Consider the following 25,885-nt stretch of genomic DNA (forward strand, 5'->3'; position numbering starts at 1 on the left):
TGGAAATACGGAGTGTATGGAGGAAGTCGTGTTACGGTGGTGATCAAAAGGTTGTGCACCGTTTTTCTCGAATTGTGTAATATTTTCTTATAGTGGAACTTCAACAGGGTATAGGTTTTGAACATTCCTTTTTGGAATTTTAGTGGTATTATTATTGGAAAAGAACAAAATGCATGATAAGCAAAAGATCCTATATGCCTTTAACAAGGAACTTGAACAAAAATGTAAACTTCACTCCCCGTCTAAAATTAAAATGTGGAGCCTTCTTAATTCGTAAGAAATTGAGGCTTTGCATGGTGGAGATACTAAAGAATGAAAGGTTTGCGAAAACACCATGTGGAAATAATTTCTCAAACTAAGAGAATGGTTCTGAATAGAACCAGAGGTATAAACTCTGGTTCTTTTTAGAACAATTATCTTACACTCGGAAAGTTAATTCGATCAGGTATGCGTTTTCTCATCAACTTCAGCTGCAGCATAATTTATCGCATGACGTTACCTAAAACTAAAAAAGACAGGTAACCAAACATGAAATGCAGCATATTTATAGATTTGAAAATGCATGCTGTTTTGCTAGACAGTCAGATTTCTACGAAAAATATGTTTTTAGTGTTTCTTTGTTCCACCTGGAAATTCAGTGCGTGTATGTGACGTACATTGACATGTGCACGCATGTTTTGTGTGCTTGTTTTTTCCGTCCGGAGACTAAGTTGGAACATCCGGGAGCTCTGTCTACGACGCCTGCGCAGTTGCGTGAAATTGGCACTCTGACGATTTGGGCCATTTTTCTCTCCGCCATATTTCGGACAAAGACTTGGACAGACATCCACCGAAAATGTCTGATTCTGCCGGAGAAATGCGCATGTCGTCGCCCAAGGTGAGTACAAGCGTCTCCGCTGACCAGCCTGGTGCGACTGGTGTCGGCAGAGATCGCTGTGGTTCGTTTGAATTTTCGATATAGTGGGTGAGAAGTTTGGTCGAAATTCTGTCAGAGTCGTTTCACGCATGCAGTCGCTATGCAATGCAGCGGTATTCATGCTGCCGAATGCGGCGTGACCATGAAAAAAAAAGCCGGGGTCGCATTGCGCGCACGTGAAACACAGACATCGTTTTCCATGTGCCCAGTTTATCTTTAAAGACCACACAGTAAAGCCATTAGTATCATTTTTAGCCTGCCTTAAACATGTCGCATGAGTTTCACTGATTATTTTTCGTGTTGAAAAGTAATCACACCTTTAACCTTCCTTGCTACTTTTTATTGACAGGCGGACGAGAAATCGCAGAATGCTGTGAAAGGTGAGTGATGATATCGATTAAAAATCACCACAGTCATGACAGTGCAGTTGTGTTAAAGCAGGATGGCGTGAAAGCTTTAATTTGTGCCATTATTATTTGGTCATTTGCATTATCTCTTGCACCAAAACTGAGCCCCATAAATTTGAAAGTGCATATGTGCATGTATGATGTAGCATCCACATAAACAAAAAGACACCACTTCTTGGTTGTGTGCAAGGAAAGTCCATGAACAAAAGCAAAGAGTTGAGTGCATTTTCAGAGTAGTTGGCCTATTTTCTAACAAAATTGGAAATGTTTCTCAGTTCCAGATTCATGTCTTTTCAACAGTATTGAAGTGACTGACGTTCAATGAGATAATAAAATAATATATGATGAAAAAGGGGAGTCGAACGGAAAACAAGGAAGCGGGTGGGCCGAGAAACTGGTTAATTTTTTTTTTTACTTGGCCTTACTATTGTTGTTGAAAGTGTTGTGTAGTGACTTAAGCATTTAAGTGGTTGCGTACAAATTCTGTGGGAATAATATTTGTTTAAAAGTATTTATTTATAAAATTACAAATGTGTTCGGACCCAAATGCACACCTTCAACACACAAGGATTGGCAATCATTGAGGTGGTAATTGAAAAAAGGCACCAGGAAGTTGCATTTTACCCATTATTGTTTTAATCTTTTTAATTGTTTAAAATTACCTTATCGTTAGATTTAGATTCCATATGTTTTCCCAAGATACTACTTTAATAATGGTACTTGTCAAACAAAAAGTATATTTGTCGGTGTCCAAATCTAATCATTGATACAATTGTTACATTGATTTACAAAATAACAAATTTGTATTGAAAATAGCACTGGTCTCCAGTTCTAAATGCTTTTAAGAATAAACGTTACAAATAGAAAAGAAAAGAAAGAATGGGAAACAGAAGTGCTTTTGACCAAAATGTGTAAGCCTATGCCATTTGCCATTGCCAAAAATAACTCTAGAAAGATTTCTGTGTTGTTTAAGTTCACTTTCGATTTTTGAATTGTTCTTCTTTTTCCCTTCTTAAAATATACAAAATCTTATCACAAGTTCACAATTTTATTGAAGTATATTATTTATGTATGAATTTTTTAATGTTACATGGCACTTGGCTTATACTGTAACAGCCACAGGTAATACCAAAAGGTGTACTGGCCATACAAATTTGTGGGAATTTTTTTTTTTTTAAATACCTGTCCAGGGGCTTTAAAATTTCATGGAAATTCTAAGCATGTTAATTAACTTTGCACAGAAAAAAAATAGCTGAGACAAAAACAGGATACCAGCTACATGTAGATTGCCATTTGATGTACATTAGTCTTGACTGGTTCTCATCTGACTTCCTTAGTACCGGTATATACAAAAAAATGGGAAAGAACGTTGCATCCTGACGCCACTATTTTTCACCCTATATCATCTTGATGAAGGTCAGTCGACACAAAAATGTTGAAAAGACATGAATCTGGGACTGAGAAACATTTTCAGTTTTGTTAGAAAATACTTAAAAAATACATGCAACTCTCCATAGACTTTGTACACAACAAAAAAGAGGCGTCTGGATATTACTAGTACATTCTTTTTAAAAATGTGCTTAATTATTTTTCTGCTTAAGTGTTCATGAGATTAGGTCCTCGTTAAAACCCGAAGTAGAACTAAACCAAAACCGAAGTAGAATATACTAAGTAGAATTTTTTTTAATTGAATTAAGTGAGCTTTGTTTTTTTCCTTTCTTATATCCAGATCATAAACTACAAAACCATATCAAATCCAGTCCTCAGAAAATCAAAAAGCCATCCAGTGGCATGGCCAACAACCACCACTCTAATTCTGTGTCGGTTAAGAGCAGCGGCAATCACCAACCATCCCCTGCTCGTCCCAAAGAGGGGTCCAATTCCCACTCGTCCCATTCGAAACCCCAGTCAAACTCACACGGGAAGCCCTCCAGCAAGCCGTCCAGCGGCGTGTCCGGGTCCGGGTCACATTCCTCCTTTAAGCATTCCTCCTCGTCGTCGTCGAAGCCCTCGCCGGGGTCATCTAGTTCGGCCAAGCCCAAAGAAGGATCCTCCGGTGTGTCCAAACCCAAGGTCAATTCCACCCCGGGCTCTGTGAAGCCATCCTCCGACAAGCACAAGTCGTCATCTGTGCCGTCGAAGACAAGCTCTTCGTCTGGCACGCCATCACACAAGACGAGCTCTTCGTCCTCTACGCCGTCACACAAGACCGGCTCCTCATCTGGTACGCCCTCGCACAAGAGCCCCTCCTCTGGAACGCCCTCAAATAAGACCTCATCGGGCTCCAGTAAACCGAAAGAAGGCAGCAGCTCACTCAAACCCAAAGATCCTTCTTTGAAACCAAAGGCCCCTTCGGCCAATAAAGACTCATCCTCGAAGCCTAAAGACAGCACAAGCAAAACTTCATCAAAGTCACTACCATCGAAAAGTACCAGCTCATCGCATGTGTCAAAGGAGAAGGATAAGTCGCATAGCAAACCGTCTTCGGATCGACCCAAACACTCGGACGGGAAGAGCAGCTCAAGCGACAGTGATTTCAAGAAAGACAAGTCGTCTTTGAATCATGAAAATCGCAAGCTGCACAAGGACGGCGACAAAGTCAAAGTGAAACCAGAAAAGAACGGAGAGCATGAAGGAAAGATGACCGTCAAAGTCAAAGCTGAGGTTGTGAGGTAAGAGTTTCGATGTTTTTTTTCCCAACAGAGACTTCCTTGCTTCCTTACATTTTTGTTAAACTCCTTTGGTCAGATATTACAAAGTTTATGAATTTATGTTAAATATTACAGATGCACAGTGAATTAAAACAAGTTCAACTTATAAGGGGCCTACATCATTTTCTCCCTTAGTGAAAAATTTAAAAAGTAACAAAAGCGTGTGGCACATTCGCAGTCAATCAAAACTCAAAAGGTCCGGATGAAGTATTTCAATGTTTTGCCTCAAATACCATTTGAATTACAGTGAAATAAATTTTTCTTCATGATATGGAGGGGTTATTCAACATGTGATGCCCATTATTTGAACTTGGTTGATCAAAGTTCACATTGCGGTTTATCAAACAATCACAAGTTGTAAACATTTGTCACCGAACTTTGTTCGTCATACGTAACAGTTGGTATTTACTTTCTTATCATCAAAAAGTGCTTCAGAAGATTTAGCACGTCATATGACGGCTACAAGTATGAACTTGCCAAATGCAGTTTGATTTTGAAGTCTATGAAAAAAATCATTTTATAAAAGTCGTTATGTAAATCTCTTCAATTTAAAAAAATAATAATTTGGATTGTCAAATTATTCGAAAAGAAGAACTTTACAAAAGAGGTTCATACCCTTTTGCTTTGTGATTAATCCTCAAAAGTCCAAAACCATTAAAAAAGGGGACTTTTTCTTCACTTAGATGGTTAGACCTAACAAAATTATGATTTCAAGGCCCATTTTAAACAAAATATGGGTGGGCTTTGTATAGTACTGCATACATCATAATAGTGCAAAACCAAGTGTTTTATTTTGGATAATTTCCTGTGGTATTAGTATTGAAGATTCGCATAAAAGGAATTACTTTTTTCTATGGATTTCTCTCAACTCAAAACAGTCCATTGAAAATCAAGAAAGAGGCTACGGGTTTATACTCCAATGCAGTGGGCCAAACTGTGGTAAGTTTAACATTTCAAACTTGAAATTACATCTTGAAAAGACTTGTGTGTTTTAAAAAAAATTAATACAATTAAATTTACTGACAAATTTGAAGAAAAATCAAGGATATGAAGTTCCCCCCCCCCACCAAAAAAAATGAATGAAACTTTTTATTTCAATGTGACAAATTTTCTTAAAGGACAAACATCAAGCGGCTCACAAAATCAAAAAGGAATCTGACAAGCATCGTCCTGCAAAGCGCCCTCTAGAGGACTCGGATGACGAGAAACCCCTTTCCGCCAGGTAGGAAATGCAAAGCTTCTTTTGGTTTCAGTGTGTAGAAAGTCCACACATTTTTAAAGAATATGGGACCTTTGTTAGCAGATAGTGATACTTGCCATTGATTTGGCAAATCACTTTTTGTAAGTTTTTTCTAATTTCAAAAGCTCTTTCACAGCAGTTCTTGAGGCTTAGCAATTTGATCTTGATTGCGCATAACAAGTAGTACAAAATGCTTTGCATTTGAGGACATTTCATCATTTGGACTCAAAGACAATGAAAGATAAGGGCAAAACATCTATGTTTGCTTTACCGCTAATTATCCGCAGGAACCATCACTGCAAGTTTTTGCTTTCCAAAGCCAGATTTAAAAAAACCCAGAAAACAAGGCTTTCGGATGCTTTGTGGAAATTCATTATCACTGTTTTTTCCTTCAAGTTTTTGTATTTTTCCCCCCGAGAATTGGAATCCTGGGTAAGTGTTCTGCGACAAACTGATGTGAAATAAACATTAAATCTGTTCTTGCCAGGGGTAAGACTTGTCCAGATTTGTCCTGAATTCAGGGTTTTAAAAAAATCTCTTTTGACATCTGGTAATCCTTAGGTTTTACCATAAAGGTGTTTTTACCTGTGTAATTTTATATAAAAAAGAAATGGGTAATTTCAAGGGGTGCCTTCAGGCAAATACGAACATAGATCACGGGCCCTGCGTTGCTCCGGGGCCCGCTGCGAACCTCAAACCATCTGCTGATAAATTTCGTGGATTTTTCATTTTCTTCCAATCTAACCCTTTATCTTGCTTGTTGTGTCCAGGGTTGAAAAGGCAAAGAAACAGAAGACTGACAGCTCCTCTGTCAAAAAGGAGAAAACGAAAGACGTGCCTCCGAAGCGGAAACATGAAGAGAGCGAGGAAGACGAACCACTGGTATGTTGCAGATATTCAGCAGAATTTGTGTTTTCTTCGACTCTCAACCTTCCAACCAAGCTCAAATTTTGGACCATTCCTGTTCCTTTTTTATGTGATCATCTTGCACAAATACAGGAATAAAAGAAGCGTTCCAGTGCAATTTCCTTTACTTGTTCACATTTAAAATAAGGTAGACCCAAAGAGCTATGTTTAGTCACTAGAGCGCTAACTCCTCATTTTTGCGCGCGGAGACGCTTTGAAGCTGCTTTGGGCGCAGACATTTTGAATTCATGTGTGTGTCTGTAGATTATAATGAAATTAGATGGATTGAATTTTGAAAGTGTACTCGAAATGCAACGCACAAGTAGAACATTACGCAAACAACCTATGCGCATCATGACGGTTCAAAAACGTCACTACAAAAAGCATCTGCATCGGATACACGCACGCATTGCGCTGTTTGCGTAGAGTAAAATGAAACGCGCATTTGCTGATCGTGCGTTTTGGTTTTGAGCGTATCGACTTCGGTAACGCACCGGTATGGAATACAAACGCAGATATGCAAATAGACGCACACAATTTTGAGTTTCCCATAGTGTTGTGCACAAACATGGATGCGCCCAGCAGGCATCACTTTGTACATGAGTTAGCGCTCTAGTTATTAAATATATAGCTCAATGGGTAGACCCACCAAAGTATGCAAGCACTCAGGCAAATTGTTCCCAAGTAGTTCCCAATAATAATAACTAACTGCCATTACTTCCAGTGGGATGTTAGAAGCTCCAGCATACCCCCTTCAAAATCCAAAACTACAATAATATTGGGACATAAGGCCCCGTGCTTCAACAACCTTGTTGGGATGCAAAGTGTTGATTTCCTCAAAGTAACGCATAACAGTTTGACAATATTTCATACAATTCACGTCATCTTACTGAAAAAACGGAACCAAAAACCCCCTGTACTTTTGGCCTGCTCCATGATGCCTAGGTCAAGAAATCCAAAGCAGATGTAAAGAAATCCAAGGACAAGACAAAAGACAAAGGCAAGGACAAAGGCAAGGACAAAGGAAAAGACAAGGCGAAAGGAGCTAAGAAGAAAGGCAAGAAAGGAGAAGAGGCCGCAGAGGTCTGGAAATGGTAAAATAGAAAAAAACATTGTTTCTGCATCTTTTAACCCAACTCTCTTCGTGTAGTTTAAAGATATAGTCCATCATTTGAAATTTGTGCATTTTGTTCGTTTGAAGCAACAAAAGTGTTCAAAATCTAAAGAAGGGTGCTGAACAACTAACCTGATGAAGTTTCAGCTCAGCTTCAGCTGTGTATTCCGAGAAAAAGAGCATTCTAGGATCTCAATTTCAAATCAAAAGTTGCTGAATCATTTTTTGAATTGTTTTGAATTGTAGTTATACGCGATGTCGCGCACTGATCCGACGAATTATAGCAACCGCGTGTGCGTCGTGCCAATGCCTAGCACGCGCTGCGCCGAATAACAAAACGAACTACTAATTAAAATTTTCCTACGGTGCGTCTTAAGACGCACCGTTGGAAAGGCCTTCTTTCGTTGATTACTTCAACATGATAGCTTGCCAGAAAGATTAATTTCACAGGGAGTTTAGTCCACTTGCTATCTTTCAACCAAGTATGTTTTTCAACAATAATACGCCAGTTACTTTTTCGGATGGCTGCAAATGATGGACTATAGCTTTAAAGTGCATGTTATTTTGACATTCCAGTACACTCCAGCAGAAATGAATTGGAATATGCTTTAACTCTTATATTGAACAGCTTATATATTATTTGCTGCATAGCAAAGGTGCTAGTTTGGAGGGATTAGGAGGGCTTAAGGGTGCAGACCAGTAAATCGGTCCGAAATTGCCTACGCCGGCCAAATCACGATTTGCATGCCCTCAAAATCTTCAGTATTTGAGCACACTGTGGGCCATGAACTTGAAGGTTTGTAAAAAATATGGGTGGAAGCTGTGCACAGGACTGTGAGCTTGTAGTTCTGTTCAATTTGGATGAAATTGGGGCCCTAAAAACGCTCTATTTTGCAATGGAGTGTAGGCATCGTTTTTCAAAATGGCGATGGGCTTCAGGACTATTTTCAGGGGTGATCATCTTCGGATGGAGACTTCTCCTAAAAGTCATCAATTGACCCCCCGAAAATTGAAAAGAAAATGAAAGATGATTAAAAAAACTTTAATTTGATGTGTGTATCGAACACCTTAGATAATTGTGATTATTTTTCCTGAATTTCTGAAGTGAGAGTCTTTACCATTAGGGTCTATGGAAGTTTATTTACTGGTCTGCCACCTTAAGTGATCCCACCACAGATTTGTTTACTTTGGTCTTACTGTTCATTGCTGACAAAAGAGTTTTACTCACACCATGGACAAGCTATCTTAGGATGCCCTTGGCAGTCGTCTTAAACCACACTGAAAAGTTATGGAACTTCTCAACAGGAACATAAATTTTGAAGCCTTTACTTAACCCTCTTGCTGTCTGAACAGTCACAGACACTCAAAAAATCAATCCTCTTCCCCTGCCATGCCTTTTACACAGTCTAGTCACCAACAGTCAGATCATATTTCCTGTAGACACTGTGACTAGTCAGATTCCATCAACAGGCAGAAGCAGGCAACTGGTAGGCACAGACGGCTTATCAATCACCTAGAGTCAAAGCATAGCTTTATCAAGTTACATAAACAGTCGCAGCCAGTCAATCCTGTTTTATGTAGGCCGGGAGCACTGGACTGTTAAAACAGTCACTTGATTGATTCTGACTGCTTGAACGGTTTTGTTGTATTTGCCAGCCAGAGAGGGAGGGTCAAAGAAAAAGAACTTAATTTGCATATCAATGGTATGTTCCTACAGGTGGGAGGAGGAGCCCCATCCAGAGGGAGTCAAGTGGGTCTTTCTGGAGCACAAGGGACCCGTCTTTGCCCCGCCCTACGAACCCCTGCCGGACCATGTGCGATTCTTCTATGACGGTATGCACTTTTTCCCCAACCACAGGGGCCCGATTCCACGGAGCTTTTAAGCCAAAAAAAATGGCTTAGCAGCTTTATGTGCTAAGCAAATTTCAGCTGGGCACCAGTCACGTGCAATAGACATTGCGTGACATTTTGGCTGGTGACCCATTTTTGCTAAGAATTAACCTTATGCTTTGATTGTAGTGTAATCCTTCTGGGTGGATTCCAGAAATCATTGAATAGGTAATTAGTACACTGTGAGAGAAAATGGGAAGCACACAGCACAGATAATTTATTCAGGATGATGCTGGCGTTATGGAGGAATGATGCATCCTTTTTATTCTTCTTGATGCAGAAATGACTGCTGTGAGAGATCAAGGAAATCTGTATTCATACTGTCTGACCTCCATTAACTAAATAAAATAAACAATTTTTATGGCTGTGCATGAAGCAGAACTCTAACATGCAAATCACTATTCTGAGCTGACAAAGATGGGTTTGCATCAACCGTATCAGTGTGAAAAAATGATCTGTAATTTTACAGACAAGTCATTCTCACAATGCAAAGACCGCTACTGAGAACCCCTGCTTGGAAAGTTCATTTTTTTTTATCTCCCCCCACAATCCCCAACCCCCTGAAGATCATTTAAAAATTTGTTCTAGATGTGAAAACATGGTAGCAGTTTCATTCATTGTTTCTCGTTCCAAAACCAGGCAAGCAGATGCAGTTGAGCGAAAAGGCGGAGGAGGTGGCCGGCTTCTACGCACGCATGTTGGACCATGACTATACAACGCGAGAGGTGTTCAACAAGAACTTCTTCAAGGACTGGAAGAAGGTAGGCAGGGATGCCTGAAATCCACAACCGTGGCTAAACTTAAAAAGTGTATTTTACGGTGCTGTTCCTTTTTTTTCCTCAGTGTATGAGAAGAGCTATATCCAAAAATTCCTGGGGTAGCCTGTAGAATTTTGGTCTCGTTTGGCTGCAAGGGGGTTTGGGGATTCTGTCAAAAAATTCAAAGAGGTCTTTAACCCTAACCCCCTAGGCCCTCTGGCTAGGATGCAACCTCAGTCCTGCAAAGTCCTCCAATTGCCACCAAGAAAATATTGGATTCAGCCTCAATCCTCCAAAATCATCCGTTATTTCTTGAATTTAGTCTGTGGAGGGTGACCACTGCCTCAATCCTCCGAAATCCTCTGCCAATTACTGCTATGGTTAGAGGCAGTGCGAATGGCGTTTAGAAGCAGTGCGGGTGAAATACGAGAAAAAGACAGGGCTGATTTATGCATGGCTGAACATAACCAATGCAGGATATGGCCTACTTGCTTGATATAATACATCCTCAACTAAAAAGCGATACATCTTTGCCATTCATCCTCAATCCTCTAAAATCATCCAAAACTGGCAGGAGGATTTTGGAGGATTGAGGGGGGGGTTAGGGTTAAAGGTAATATACAACATTTGCAAACATATAAAAACAAAACTACCAAATTATTATGAAATACCTCACTTGACTGTGAGTGAATAATAGTCTCAAGCATCCAATGAAATTATGGCATGTGGTCTGCTGTCATTTTCAAGAAAAGTGGAATTTTTGTATTGATTTCCAACAATGGTCAGCCGACCATTGTTGGGGAAAAACCTGCCTTTTTTTCAAATACTGCCCCCTCAATTTACCAAATTTAGTTAATCCACATATTGTTTGCAATCGGTTGCACATCTGTGAGTGGTTGCAAGCGAGCTAGTCTGGTTCCCTGACCTGACAATTTCCCAATGTCTATACATTGCTCTATTCCATCTGAAGTAGGGTCAGGGAACCAGACTACAAGAACAGCATTTTGTTCTTGGTTTTTCCAGCATCTACGAACATGAAACTTTAAACAGGTCAGTGTAACAATCTCTGCTATAAAATACTAATCCCCAAATCCATCCATTTCTGAAAATTACAGCAAAAGCAAATGTTGTGTATTCCCTTTAAGTTTTTGAGGTTTCTACAGGTAGGAATTCAAATGCAGGTAATATAGGCATGCAAGTTTTCCTCGGATCCACTGATTTCCTTGTTTTTTTTTTACTTCTCATGAATGCCATTACAGATTGAAAAACACTGTACAAAGTCTTGAATGGCTTGGAATGTCCTCGTTTTTTTTCTTCTAAATTCCCAGTTTCATGCCTGGATATACCCACCGTGCACTAACAGTGGATGGTGCTTTGTGACTGTATGCACGCATGCTGGTTTTGCACGTCTACTGGTTTTCCACGCGTAGTGCACCATGTACACACAGCTAAAGTTATTCCAAACGTCCACAAAACCTGTAGTCTTCATGTGAGCGCCAGGTGTGGTCTGCAGTGCGTTCAAATGTCCCTTCCAGCAGTTTTCCCCGAACTCTCCCTTTGTAACCGTTGCAGGGGGTACTTGTACACGGAGTACGCATCAAAAGGAAGAGCTGAATATGGAATAGGGCTGAACACTGCAACATTAGCAATAGGAGTAACTACAGTTTGGCTTCCTGCGAAATACTGAAGATGAAATAATGGAAAATGGGTCTTTTTTTTGTTTGTGTTTTTGCCTGATGTGCAGGAGATGACAGAACACGAGCGCAAGGTCATCCACAGTTTGAGTAAGTGTAACTTCAAGGAGATGCATCAGTACTTCCTGGAGAAGGCCGAGGAGAGGCGGAATTTGTCCAAGGATGAGAAACTGGTAAGGTGGTCTTGTCTTTCCTTTGCATACCTGACTGATAGTATCAGTATTTGTGCATTGACGGGGAGGTGTTCATATTTGAAGAAGCGTGGTCATCCTGGGAGGAATGATGCATCCTTTCTTATCCTTCTTGATGCGGAAATATTCCGGTCATGAGAGATCAAGGAAATCTGTATTCATACTGTCTGACCTCCAGAGGACCACGCCAACAGGATTTTAACAAACTTGCGAACCATTTCCAATATTTAAAAAAAAAACACACCAGAAATCAGAATTTATGTTTTGTCGAAACGGGGCCATGTTGAGTTGTCGACAGTCATTGTCCTCGCACATATATTAAGCACTGCTGTTCAACTTTTTGTACAGACCAATCCAAGTTGCCCACATTTTGCTGGTACGGCTTTCCACCATTTCTGGGATGCTCCAAAGCTTGCTTTGGTATTTTCACACCATGCACTCGCCTTTATTGACATGTTTAGAGCTATGCATAATGATGTATGTTCCGGCAAGGAAGCATCCCAGTAATGGCTACCTGAACCATCACCATAATTATCAAGGATTGGTTTTTAGCAGCTCAAACTATCATGCCCATATCAACCCCAGGTGACCAGCGCTTTTTTCCACTTCACTGATTTTACAACAAATGAAAGCCGGGAAGTTTCAAAATCTGAATAAAGCGCTCAAAACATTCCATTCATGCAAGTGAAGTACAGTAGAACACGGCTGTAACAAAGATGGCTATATTGGGGCTTGCTCTAATGAACATCTACTTCGGCTCCCAAAATTTTACACAAGTGTCCCAATCATTGGCTACCCCAAAAAGAAGACTATAATGAACAACTGTGATACTGAACAACATGTGGGTCTCATTGTGGTCATTATCCCTAACCCTGCCAGACGCAGCACAGTGCATCAGGTAGAAAGGTCTGGTTCACTTTGATGCATTCAGCTACCAACACCGGTGCGTAAACAGCCGCTTCTGAGACAATGAGAGTTGAGTTCCATTGAACAATGCCACAGTTGTATCCTGCTGGGTTCGGTGACCACAGACTCTGAGGCAATTTGGTCTTGAGACTCTTGGCCTACACTTGGCAGGCTTGTCATTTGGACAAGTGTTGCATGTTGCTGCGTTTGGCAGGGTTTCTAGCCAAAGTAACCTGGAGATATAGGGCTATAGTAAACTTCAAGTGTACAATGTCTCCCATGGCATCTTCGTGTGAGCGTCAGGCGGGGCAGGCAGTGCATAAGAATATCCCTCCCAGTGCTCTCCCCAACTCTCCTTTTGTATTCATTGAGGGGGTACTTTTGAACGGAACCCATATTTCCACTCTAAATAAAGTCACAGTATGCCTCGCTCCAGAAATGCTTTCGGCCTACAGCATCATACACTTTGCAGAAAGTCTTGTCACAATAAGGGTAAAACCACTATAAGCAGAATCCCAAAGTCAGTTCTGGTCACTTGCGTTCATCACTCCAGGCAAACAAGCAGAAAAACGAAGATCTCCTGCAGGAGTACGGGTTCTGCAGCATTGACGGCCACCGAGAGAAGATGGGCAACTTCAGGATTGAACCTCCGGGCCTGTTCCGCGGCCGAGGCGATCACCCGAAACAGGGGATGCTGAAGAAGCGCGTGTACCCGGCGGATGTCATCATCAACTGCAGCAAGTGAGTCTGGATAAGTGTAGTCTTGGTCCAAGTACATATTATGGATGCTTAAGCGTATGATGCAAAATTTCTCAGGTCTGATTACCAAAATTCCCAAGACTGGAATTGATTCATTTTGTTGTGAGTGACCTCTTTTGCCATGTCGGATTGGCTATGCTTGTCTTGGGGGTGGGGGGGGGGGGGGAATCTACAATCAGTCCTGGACCAATACGAGAATAAATATGGCTTTTACATGTAAATCTAAACTAAGAGGGGGTAGATACGCTTGTGGTAGCAGTCACTTACCAAATTTTATGAGTAATTCATTTGGTGAGTAAACAGGTTTACAAATTACTGTGCAGATTTTCATACAACAGGAATCTTGTTTGTGTTTCATGTTTCATTCACCATTACAAATTGGTGTGGTCAGTGCATGGACCTGTGAAAAGCAACAAGTTGATATAGAACTTGACTTGAAGTTGAGCTAAACAAGGCAAGACATGCTGCGTGTGCACACTAGTCATTGCATACAAACTTTGGACTAAAAGTGTTCAATATGTTATATGCCTGAACGTGGACGTACAATGGCATATGCTCAGTTATTACCATTGAGGATATGCTTGATTATGCAGTCCAGTTGAGTCGTGGAGCATGTGTAGTGAATCCCACAAGGTGGTGTTCCAGTTTTCTACTTTCATTTTAACAACACGTTAGTCATTTTACCGCCCGAAACTGTCTTGCCAGTGACTCCCTGTCCAGTCCCAAACTCCCCCAACACTCAATGGTGTTATGGGTTTATCAGGCAAATAAATCAACATATTACAGATGCTAATGGGTTGGTAATTTTTCCACCGACAGGGACTCCAAAATCCCTGTGGCGCCGGAGGGCCACCGATGGAAACAGGTGATCCACGACAACAGCGTGACCTGGCTGTGCTCCTGGACTGAGAATATCCAGGGTGCCATCAAGTACGTCATGCTCAACCCCAGCTCCAGGCTAAAGGCAAGTATATAGTTAGCTTGGTACCGTGTGGTTTGTCAGTGTGGTTTGTCAGTGGTCATGGTTACAGTCATGTTCTGTCATGGTCGTGGTCATGGTCACGGTCATGGTCATGGCTGTGCTCCTGGACTGAAAATATCCATGGGGCCATCAAGTAGGTCGTGCTCAATCCCAGCTCCAGGCTAAAGGCAAGTATATAGTCGGCTTGGGGTGGTGTGGTTTGTCATTGTCATGGTCATGGTTACAGTCATGTTCTGTCATAGTCGTAGTTATGGTCATGGTCATGGTGCATGGCTGTGCTTTTGGACTGAAAATATCCAGGGGGCCATCAAGTACTTCATGCTCAATCCCAGCTCCAGGCTAAAGGCAAGTATATAGTCAGCTTGGGGTGGTGTGGTTTGTCATTGTCATGGTCATGGTCATGGTTACAGTCATGTTCTGTCATAGTCGTAGTCATGGTCATGGTGCATGGTTGTGCTTTTGGACTGAAAATATCCAGGGGGCCATCAAGTTGGTCATGCTCAATCCCAACTCCAGGCTAAAGGCAAGTATATAGTCGGCTTGGGGTGGTGTGGTTTGTCATTGTCATGGTCATGGTTACAGTCATGTTCTGTCATAGTCGTAGTTATGGTCATGGTCATGGTGCATGGCTGTGCTTCTGGACTGAAAATATCCAGGGGGCCATGAAGTAGGTCGTGCTCAATCCCAGCTCCATGTCGTCGTGTTTATCGTCATGGATTTATCACAGTAATGGTTATTGTTGTGGCCATGGTATTTGTCATGGCCATGATAATTGTCAATGTGATGGTCATGGTCATGGTCATGGTCATGACAATTGACTATCATGGTTTTGGACATCTTAATTGCCACTGTCATTGTCATTCACTTCCACTTCGTAACCCTCCTCTTTACATCAACAAATCAAACGTTTTATTGTTAACTACCTTCAATATTATTCCAGACTTTACACGGGAACTTCGTTCATGCACCAAAATCCTACACTAGAGCAGGGTCATTCCATGCCAACTCAACAAATGGTGCACGCCATCACCTCTTGGATTTTTTTCTTTTTTGGTGTACTGAAAGATACTTAGGAGAAATGCAAATTCTGAAAATTTGGGGTCTCTATGACTTTTCGTTCTTGCGCAACAGCATTTTGAAATTTGAGGTGGGCGGGGCTAAAAGTGCATCGCGTCAAGAAATTCAATGTTTAAAGGGCCATATATTTAAAACTATACCCCCCAGACATTTCAAACTTGGTAATCTGGGCTACTTTTTGCTGTAGATTTCAAATATTTAAACAGAAAGAAAGTAGCTTGTTTCATTTTTAAGTTAAAGGGGCCCCAAAATGGCCCAAAACTCATCTGGACCAATGTTCGGGGGGGTGTAAGTCAAAAATTGAAAATATTTTTTTCACCAAATTTTTTGCCTGTAATAGCCCCCAATTGAAACTACTTTCATGTAAAATCTTACACTTATATTAACTTCATTGAATGAGATATAGCCCTTGCAAAAAGCAAATTGTTTATTTTTACGACAACTTGACCCCCCCAAAAACCAACGTCAGACATTCCGCACCAAATTTTGCTTCACATATGTTTGAGGTTGGTCCTTAGTGAAGTCCTCTGAAAAGTTTCATGTTGGTGTCTAAATGTCTTCAGTAGATAGCTGGGCTTTATAATGAGTCTTACGGTGCTGGTTCCGTAACATACAAGTACACGTACATAGAATAAAACAGCAGTTGGTACATAAAGAATAAGTTGGGTATGAAACTTAGCTTACATTTGTACATGTAGACAGTTGATATAATTTTTTACAGTTTCACAGGTGAAATTATGCATTCCTTGTGATGTAGTTTTGATGAAGTTGAATGAGTTGCATGATGGTTGGCTCACTAAGTTTGTATTGCCTTCCACCGCTATGTAGAGGTTCTGGTGTTGGTACGCAACACAACACATCAACAAATGGAATGTTACATTTATCCTCTCTTTGTGGCCAATAGAGAGTATTTGTTGATTCCGTCCTGTACATGAAGCAGACATACACATCTGCATGAAGTTGTGATACATATACATCTTCTACAATTTAGCAATGTACCAAACATCATCATAGACCACACAAACATATTTTCCTGGGTTGAGGTCAGCTGCTACAATTGGTGCATGATGAGTTTGAGCATACATGCAACTCCTTGGATGAACTAGGTTTCCCCTTATCCATAATGAAAACTAAGATCAATCAGGTTAAAACCATAGACCCTCTACTCAAACTGAATCACTTCTCTTTGGTTCAGGTTATGCTATACTATGTTGTGCAAGTGAGAACTGGTTAATTACTACATAAATGACATGCATGCTGTGTGATGAGCACATGGAAAGAATTAGACTCTCAAGTCATTTAACCTAATTTGCATATAATGCACACATAGGTCTACAAGCAACTGTTTATTGAGCAGGAAATGGGTAGTCTTGACCCAAGTCTTTCAACAGTCGGGGGATTTTGTTGTGCTGGTTCCGTAAAATACAAGTACATGTACATGTATGTTACGGAACCTGCAGCATCATAAGATATAGACTCTTTATAAAGCCCAGCTATCCACTGAAGAAATTTAGACACCAACATGAAACTTTTCAGAAGACTTCACTAAGGACCAACCTCAAACATATGTGAAGCAAAATTTGGTGCGGAATGTCTGACGTTGGTTTTTGGGGGGGTCAAGTTGTCGTAAAAATAAACAATTTGCTTTTTGCAAGGGCTATATTTCATTCAATGAAGTTAATATAAGTGTAAGATTTTACATGAAAGTAGTTTTAATTGGGGGCTATTACAGGCGAAAAATTTGGTGAAAAAAATATTTTCAATTTTTGACTTACACCCCCCCGAACATTGGTCCAGATGAGTTTTGGGCCATTTTGGGGCCCCTCTAACTTAAAAATGAAACAAGCTACTTTCTTTCTGTTTAAATATTTGAAATCTACAGCAAAAAGTAGCCCAGATTACCAAGTTTGAAATGTCTGGGGGGTATAGTTTTAAATATATGGCCCTTTAAACATTGAATTTCTTGACGCGACGCACTTTTGGCCCCGCCCACCTCAAATTTCAAAATGCTGTTGCGCAAGAACGAAAAGTCGTAGAGACCCCAAATTTTCAGAATTTGCATTTCTCCTAAGTATCTTTCAGTACACCAAAAAAGAAAAAAATCCAAGAGGTGATGGTGTGCACCATTTGTTGAGTTGGCATGGAATGACCCAGCAGCGAACCAATTTTACACTTTGTATCTTTAACTTAAAATGTGAATATGAAAGTTCAGTGTGATAAGTTGTGACTTGGCTGTTCTGTGTAGTGAAAACCTTAATACTTTGATCGTAGTGTAATCATACTGGATGGATTCCAGAAATCATTCAATAGGAAATGAGTAAACTGTGGGAAAGAATCGAGAAACACAGATAATTTAAATAGGATGATGCTGGCGTTATGGAGGAATGATGCATCCTTTTTATCCTTCTTGATGCAGAAATGACTCTGCTGTGAGAGATCAAGGAAACCTGTATTCATACTGTCTGACCTCCGTTAACCAAATAAAATAAAAAATTTTTTATGGCTGTGCATGAAGCAGAACTCTTAACATGCAAGTCACTATTCCGAGCTGACAACACAAAGATAGGTTTGCATCAACCGTATCAGTGAGAACGATGTGTAATGTTACAGACAAGTCATTCTCACAAGGCATAGACCACTATTGGAACCCCTGCTTGTAAAGTTTTCAGGGAAAACTGCAAACAGATCTCCTTACAAAGTGGCCTGTCATGTAAACATGGAATTTTCACTTTGAAATACTTTCAAGTCAGTTTTCTCTGGTGTTTTGGGTTTTCATCTGTGCAGGGTGAAAAGGATTGGGCCAAGTACGAGACGGCGCGCAAGCTGAAAAAGTGCGTGGAGAAGATCCGGGCCAACTACCGGGAAGACTTCAAGAGTAAAGAGATGCGTATCAGGCAGCGGGCCGTGGCACTCTACTTCATTGACAAGGTACCACATCCAACGTTGTACATAACAGTAGACATTTTGTATGTTACAAGGAGCCATGGAAAGTTTAGTCTGAGTACCACCTGTTGTCCAACTGAGCCCTCTCTGTCTCCGGTCCAGTGTCTGATATACCTAAGCATGCAAATTTATGCAACCCAACAGAAAGCCCCCGCTTAATAGTCAGAGCCTTGAGGTCAAGACACAGTCTTGTTTTGTTTAATTAATTGCCGTGTCTGCTCGCATATGATAGACCTTGCTGTGCAAGGGGATATTCCATAGACTAGGAAAGTTGATGTTCCAAGAAAAAAAAGTCATGGAATCCTGCACAACCCATACGTGATGATATGTAATATTTGGCTGTGCCAGTCTTCCATTTTGCGTTCAAGTCTACTATACTTACTCTTTATGCATGTATGCTCTTATACCTATTACGTGTTCAGTGCACCATTGTGACACTGTTGTGGTGCTCAGTGGTCTTGTGACAAAACTGGAAGACTAAAATGGAGTGGTGTCCCTTTCTCTCCAGAGCAATAGGCCCCTTAGGTGCCAAAGCAGCGTAGGAATCGGTCAGAGAAAGCCTGAAATTTGTCCTGTGAAAGTCGTAGAAAAGTCATGGAATTTCATTTCAAGATTTCTGTGGGAAAACTGTTGGTGGATTTTGAAGGATGTGGGTGGGGAATGACCCGTACAGGCTTAATATTGAGGATTTTGCGGCCTACCCAGTTCGTAAGTGACTTCGTCATATGCGCGCGCGAACCACTGATTACTAGTGCCATTGGCTAGACACGCCACTTCGCACTTCTGGCTCCAATGCTACACCGCATGCAGTATGCATGGCTAAGTTGAAATGACGTCACACTTACGAACCGGATATTCTACAAGTCTTTATTAAAGCAAATCAGCTAAGTAATCGCTTGCTGTTTTTTTTTTTGGTGTTGATCAGTTGGCGCTCAGGGCCGGTAACGAGAAAGAAGAAGGCGAGGGTGCAGACACTGTGGGCTGCTGCTCACTGCGTGTGGAACACCTGACTCTACACCAGGAGAAAGACGGACAAGAATTTGTGGTGGAGTTTGATTTCCTGGGTAAGGACTCCATCCGCTACCAGAACAGTGTGCCAGTCGAAAAGAGGGTAAGTGTCACCGGGCTGGGATTAAACACTTCATTACTTCAAAAAAAATTAGGATAGGCCATTTGAAGTGCCATGGCCTCGTGGTCTTGAGCATTGGACTCATAGTCTGTGGTTAATTCTGCAGGTTGTGGGTTTGAGTCCAGTCTGGGGGTTGCGGTGTGCGTGTGCCCTTGGGCAAGGCACTTTTTCACTTATTGCTTCTGCCCATCCAGGAGTAACTTCGAATATGCGAGGGTAGAGATGGTTATTTTGATTGATTTTAGCTGCTTTGTGCCAACATGGTAGCAGGGAGCTGAGGTTGCCTTTTGAATGTTTTATTGGCCCGATGATCAGGGGTATTTATGTATTAAGAGCTTTGATCTTAGTTGAAAGCACTATTATTATTATTATTATTGGGTACCAAGACAGTCAGCCTTGTATTACAGAAAGGTCTTTGGTCGAAGTCCCACTGGTACATGCCTGTAAAGTTTTTCCTCACAATCTCTTCGTTTGCTCTAAGTAAACAGTACCTATAAAATCACATTGGTGAAAAACACAAGTCACTTTTAAATTTCAAATTCCATGAACAGTCACTGGGTAAAAGTCCTTTAAGATGTAGACAACTGATATAATAAATAATTTTGTTTGTAATACTTTTTTTAACAGTGCATGACATTTGAGGTGATTTTTTTTTGAGAATTTGAAACTTACTTTAGGGCCTGTCTCAATGGTATCTGGGACAAGTTTGGGACAAGTTGCAGGTAGAATCATTCACCTTGTCCAGAAGAAGCTCTGCATTTGTCCTGGACATGTTCGGGGGAAATTTGCATGAGCAACTGCTCGACTCAACAATGCTGATAACTGAAGTTGTTCAGAATCGTGCAACTTATACCCGATACAATGTCCGCAACTTGTCCGCAAATCGTCCGGGATGTGAATTGAGACAGGCAAAAAGATTGGCCTCAAAGGGACACAGAAAGTTTAACCTCAGATCATTTCAAAAAGGCAAATGGTATCCAGTCAAATTTGCAGGTTTTTCAAAGGAAACTAAGGCATAAATAGCATAGAACGACAAGAAGCCTTGAATTTCAGGGTCAACCTACGGTTTGTGGCCCCAAGATCAAGGGGCACTGCAACAAAGGCAAGGGCATCAACGCCAATGGCCCTCCATTCTTTAACAAATCCCCTGTCCTAAATAACCCAACAAACATTTCCTGCCTCAGGTGTTCCGGAATCTGAACCTGTTCATGGAGAACAAGCAAGAAGGGGACGACCTGTTTGACCGCTTGACCACCGCCATCCTGAACAAGCACCTGCAGGAGTTGATGGAGGGACTGACCGCCAAGGTCTTCAGGACCTACAACGCCTCCTCCACGCTGCAGAACCAACTGGATGAGCTGACAATAGGTTTGGCTTCTTTTTCCCTGTCATGTTCCTCAGTGTCCTTGACTTGGTCCAAGACCAGATTAGTCTTGCATCAACACGTTGTATATTGAATATGCAGTCCCCCGCTGAAAGAGAGCGTTGTCAAAACAAGCCACTACTACCCATAAACACAACAACTTGGAAATCTTGTAGTGATTGTGACATGCCCGCATCTGATTTACACATTTTCTCTAAACCAAACTCTGAAATTTCAGCCAGTAGCATCCAAGATGCTACCAGACTTGTGTGCTATTTCATGGCAGCTTGTTTGTCATATATAGTACGCGTGCGACCGAAAAATGGACTGTGTTTGCCGGAAAAGTAGCGCATGGGCACTAGCTCTCCCCGTTTTGTCAGGGGGAGATTTAACAAGATTCCCAAGACGTTATGAATAACGACTTGCAGGTAGCAGTTTGTTTTGATAACGCCCACTTCCGGGGGGTGATGTCGTATCCAATATACAACAACGACATCTTGACCCAAGACGAAGACTGGATTTGAAATTTGTTTCCCTTCTGCAGCCAGTGCCCACAGTAAAGCTATATTCAAGCCAATGCATGCATGGGAGATATGCGTGAGATTTCTTGGGTCCGAGTAAAAAAGTTCCCCAGTCTGGAGTTGATTGATCTTGTTGATATCGCCCTGTACTGCTGTGGTAACTTGACCTCACTTGTCAAGGACTGGCTGAATTACAGGGAACAAAAACCAAATCCAGTCTTGGGCCAAGACTACAGTGCCCCTTGTGCTGCGACCTCTCACCTTTGACCTTGCAGCTGTTCTCAAGTGCTTCCAATTCCCCATCTTACTTGCACATCATGTTATGCCGAGGTCACAAGCTTTTCCTTTGCGTTAGTTTAGGCCTCTTGCACAGCCACTGGATTTCCATTATTTTCATACGTAGCGTGAAAGATCAACCGTTTATGATCAATTCACCATTCCAACTCAAAAGTTAGGGGCAGGCCGCTTTGCTGCATGCACACAAGCAAGACTCTTTGCATGTTGTTTGCCTTTTTACAGACCGAACGCAAGAAAAAATTAACTGAGCTAATTTTTTTTTTTTCTCTTGATGTGCAGAGGAAGACTCGGTGCCGGCCAAGATCCTGGCCTACAACCGAGCCAACCGGGCCGTGGCCATCCTGTGCAACCATCAACGGGCCGCCCCCAAGACGTTTGACAAGCAGATGGAGAACCTTCAGGCTAAGATTAAGGCCAAGCACGAGGCCATCAAGAAGGCTCGGAAGGAGTTCAAGGCCATGAAGAATGAGTACAAATCCAGCCGTAACGAAAAGGTCAAAAGGTGAGTGTACCACCCCGGTTTAGAATGTGGTGCCTGAGTAGTGTGGTTGGTGTAAACCTAGCTGAGTTATAAAAAAGAAATCAGTGTTTTAAAGTTGGTATCGGTATGGATTCCATGCATGAACAGTACTTCGCGCTTTGAAACCACTTTCGAAAGCCCCAGTGGGAGGGACTGGTTAGCTCGTGCACTGGTTAACACGCATATGGCGCATTAACAATTAACAATTGTTGACTGCTGTGATGTGGGATTTGGCATTTTTAACACCGGAGGGGCGCATAGCTGAGAGTGCTATGCACCCCGACAGGGGTTTTAGAACGGCATATCTCACATCACAGCAGTCAACAATTGTTTTGTTATATCGCGCCAATAAGTAAAAAAAACGAAAGGTTTTCAACTCTCTATTCGAGAAATAAATGAAATCACTGCAGTGTAACCTTTTGATTACTGTGAGCTTTGCTGCCAGACATGAGATTGAGAGGTTGCAGTTCTCTGTTACAAGGCACACAGGCCCTACACACGCACCCTGCAACATATGCAATGCGGTGTATATGAGATAATTTCTATGTAATGCGGTGTATAAGAGCTGCACAGCTGCAACACAGTGTATATGATGTTAATGGTAATTTTATAGACTGAACATGTGGTTGTTTGGACCAATGAAATGACAGTATCCGAGACATGATATAACAACATATATTGGCACATGATATGCGTTAATATTGTCATTGTACATTCAAATTTTCTGCCAAACATGCCAGAGCCCAGTTTTATATGTTCATATGGTAATGTTTCCGAGTGAGCTCTACAAACGCCCCAAAGGTATGGTATTTTGTGGTGTCAGATGGTTTGGGGCAATGTCTTAGTATGCATGATTCAGTGAATTTACTCTCTCTTTGCTCTTGTGTGTCTGTCAGTGCCCTGGAGCGTAAGAAGACCCAAGTGGAGCGTCTAGAGGAACAGCTGACCAAGCTGGAGGTGAGCGCTACAGACAAGGAGGAGAACAAGGAGATTGCGCTGGGCACCTCCAAGCTGAACTACCTGGACCCTCGCATCTCGGTGGCCTGGTGAGTTTTCATCAACTTGACCTTTGTTAAACTACGACATGCAACTTTTCCTCGGATCTGCTGATTTCCTTGTTTTTTCACTTCTCATGAATGCCATTACAAATTTAAAAAACACTGTACAAAGTCTTGTGTGGTTTGGAGTTTCCAAAAATGGGAGGATGGATTTTTTGGGGTGGTTAGGGTTTATCCAGGTACGCTTTGTGATAATAACTTGGTCAGTTACTAAGGGGATAAATACTAGTGATCCTGTTAAGAGGGGACGCGCATGTGCTATTTCTGCGACATGCGCCCACACTCGGGGTGCACTTTACGCATATGAGGACACCATTGGGATCTTTCACAGTTCACTGATAATTTATTTATTTTATTATTCCCCCCCACCCCCCAGGACGAAGAAATGGGCAGTTCCCATCGAGAAGATCTACAACCGCACCCAACGGGACAAGTTCCGATGGGCCATCGACATGGCGGGACCCGATTTTGTATTTTAACGAGAGGCAAGACTTATATATTTTCTAGACAAATCACAAACACATTCAAACATTTGACAAACCGTTATTATTTGTACAGATACATAGTAGAACGTTTTTGATGTTAAAAAAAAGCATTTACTACTTTAAGAGCGTCTTAAAATCCTCCTAGCCACCGATAATGAATCAGATTCTTGGTTTTTTTCCGCGTTGTAAGAGATTTTTTTAAAATGTACTTGAAAACAAATAAAAATAGCTGCCAGTCCTGTGATTTTTTTTCTTTTTCTGCGGAGTGACAACTTCTGTTGAATGAAATTCACGGCAGTTTTTTTTTTTTTTTACAAATACGGTGGCCTTTGGGTCTTATTTTAATAATGTACATGTATGTATTTTCTGTTGGGATCCATGTTTGTGGAATGTACATTGAGGAGTAAACTCGCGCTAAACTTTGGAAAGTTATTGTAGCACTCGTGTTTGTTTAGTAGGCTTATTTTTTTATTTAATGGGGCAGTTGTGACAAATTTGGAGGGAATTTGCAAGTTATAAGCCAAGTTTGTTAACTTTTGAAATTCTCCTGTACCTGAATTTTGTCTCTTTTTTTTTTCATCCAACTGCCCATTTTTAAATGGATGTTGAAATTGCCAAGTATTTTTTGTTTCTTTTTTAAGTTTATTGCTTCCAATTTTTGAGTGAGGGAAAATTTGTTTCTCAATTTTATGTTTTGTTTTGAAGGATGAATAAGCAATATTTCTTAGCTGGATATTCGTCACCTGTCAGAAAAACAGTTCTTTAAAACTTGGAAGTGAAATGTTAAATCCCATGCCTTAATCAATTTGAAGTTTGTCAAGCGCAACAGCCCATCAATTAAAACTGAAAAAACTGCACATGACATCATGTAGTTCAATCTGACGTTGGCGACATCATGCTAGCAACTGATTTTGTATTTTGAGATGTGTGCCTGAATTTTATTACCTGACAATTTGTGACGGGCTCCACAAAAAAAGGGTATTATGTCGCAAAAAAGTGAAATTGAGTTATATAGGTGGTTGGAAAGCCCACAATGTAAGCTTTCATTTGGTACATAAAGAGCTCCATAGCCCCTCCCGTTCTGGAGATATGATGTATTTGCATATTAATTACTTCCTTGGAGTTCAAATTACACAACTGAGAAAACAGGCTTTAAAATAGCTGGCTTTGTTGTAGAACAACAGAATGTTGAACACAAAATGGTTGTTTTCTCCCACTTTGTTCATCAAAATCAACATTTCTGTGAATGAAACCTGAAAGTGTAGGTATAAAAGCTGACATTTAGGACAAAAAATGAAAATCACATTTTGACGAAATTTTCACCCTCTCAATTTTGAGCGGGCCACTACACAATAATGCTCAGTGCGACTTAATACCCTTTTTTTGTTGTTGAGCCGGTCACATTTGTGAATGCTTCTCCATTATTTTATAAAATACACAGAGGAAGGCTAGAAATTTGAACACCATTTTAAACTTTTTTTGTGATTCCTTGTGTTAGTGCAGCATAAGACGGGGAAGGGCTTTCTTTTTTTGTACATATCGTCACTGTGTAACGGCGCCATTGTGTCGGCCAGTGCTGTTGCTTTCATCAGCTAGTATTGCACAAAAGTAAACTAGTTTTCTTGTAGTTGAACTATTTCAGGCAGGGACCACAGAGGTTGATTTCAAACTTTCTTCCAATCCCCCCAAATATATTTCAGGTAGAAAAGCAGGACTTTTATATTCTTCCGCTTGGTTGCACTTGCTTGAATCAATGTGACAAAGTAATGTGCTATCTTGTAAGTGATGTTTGATTTAATATATTATAAGCCAACGCGCAGTATTACATGTTTGTCGTAAAAGGTGTACCGAAATCAATAATCTTCATCAGTGTACGCCACAGTGGAAAAGTCAACACGTGTCAGGTTTCGCACTCTTCTAGCTTGGATCCCTTTTTTTGTATTTCAATTTTGTGTATTACTTGCTTTATTTATTCTGTATAAAGCCCAACTCATCAGGTGTTATGGATTGGAGTCCAA

General features: G+C 41.0%; 1 protein-coding gene across 1 annotated transcript; it reads left to right on the top strand.

Moving 5' to 3' along the window:
- Positions 1-734: 734 nt before the first annotated feature.
- Positions 735-24,304, top strand: LOC119745444 (DNA topoisomerase I, mitochondrial-like). The gene is made up of 18 exons (XM_038221797.1): positions 735-877; positions 1,266-1,296; positions 3,053-3,995; positions 4,913-4,973; positions 5,153-5,256; positions 6,045-6,156; positions 7,126-7,274; positions 9,012-9,127; positions 9,824-9,945; positions 11,687-11,809; positions 13,287-13,474; positions 14,312-14,456; positions 18,336-18,479; positions 19,420-19,605; positions 20,808-20,991; positions 22,084-22,306; positions 23,221-23,370; positions 23,759-24,304. The coding sequence occupies exons 1-18, from the start codon at positions 836-838 to the stop codon at positions 23,859-23,861; spliced, it is 3,126 nt and encodes a 1,041-aa protein (XP_038077725.1). The 5' UTR covers positions 735-835; the 3' UTR covers positions 23,862-24,304.
- The last annotated feature ends 1,581 nt before the right edge of the window (positions 24,305-25,885 follow it).

Source organism: Patiria miniata, unplaced genomic scaffold (assembly GCF_015706575.1).
Source record: "Patiria miniata isolate m_02_andy unplaced genomic scaffold, ASM1570657v1 HiC_scaffold_12, whole genome shotgun sequence".
In the NCBI taxonomy this organism is placed as follows: domain Eukaryota; kingdom Metazoa; phylum Echinodermata; class Asteroidea; order Valvatida; family Asterinidae; genus Patiria; species Patiria miniata.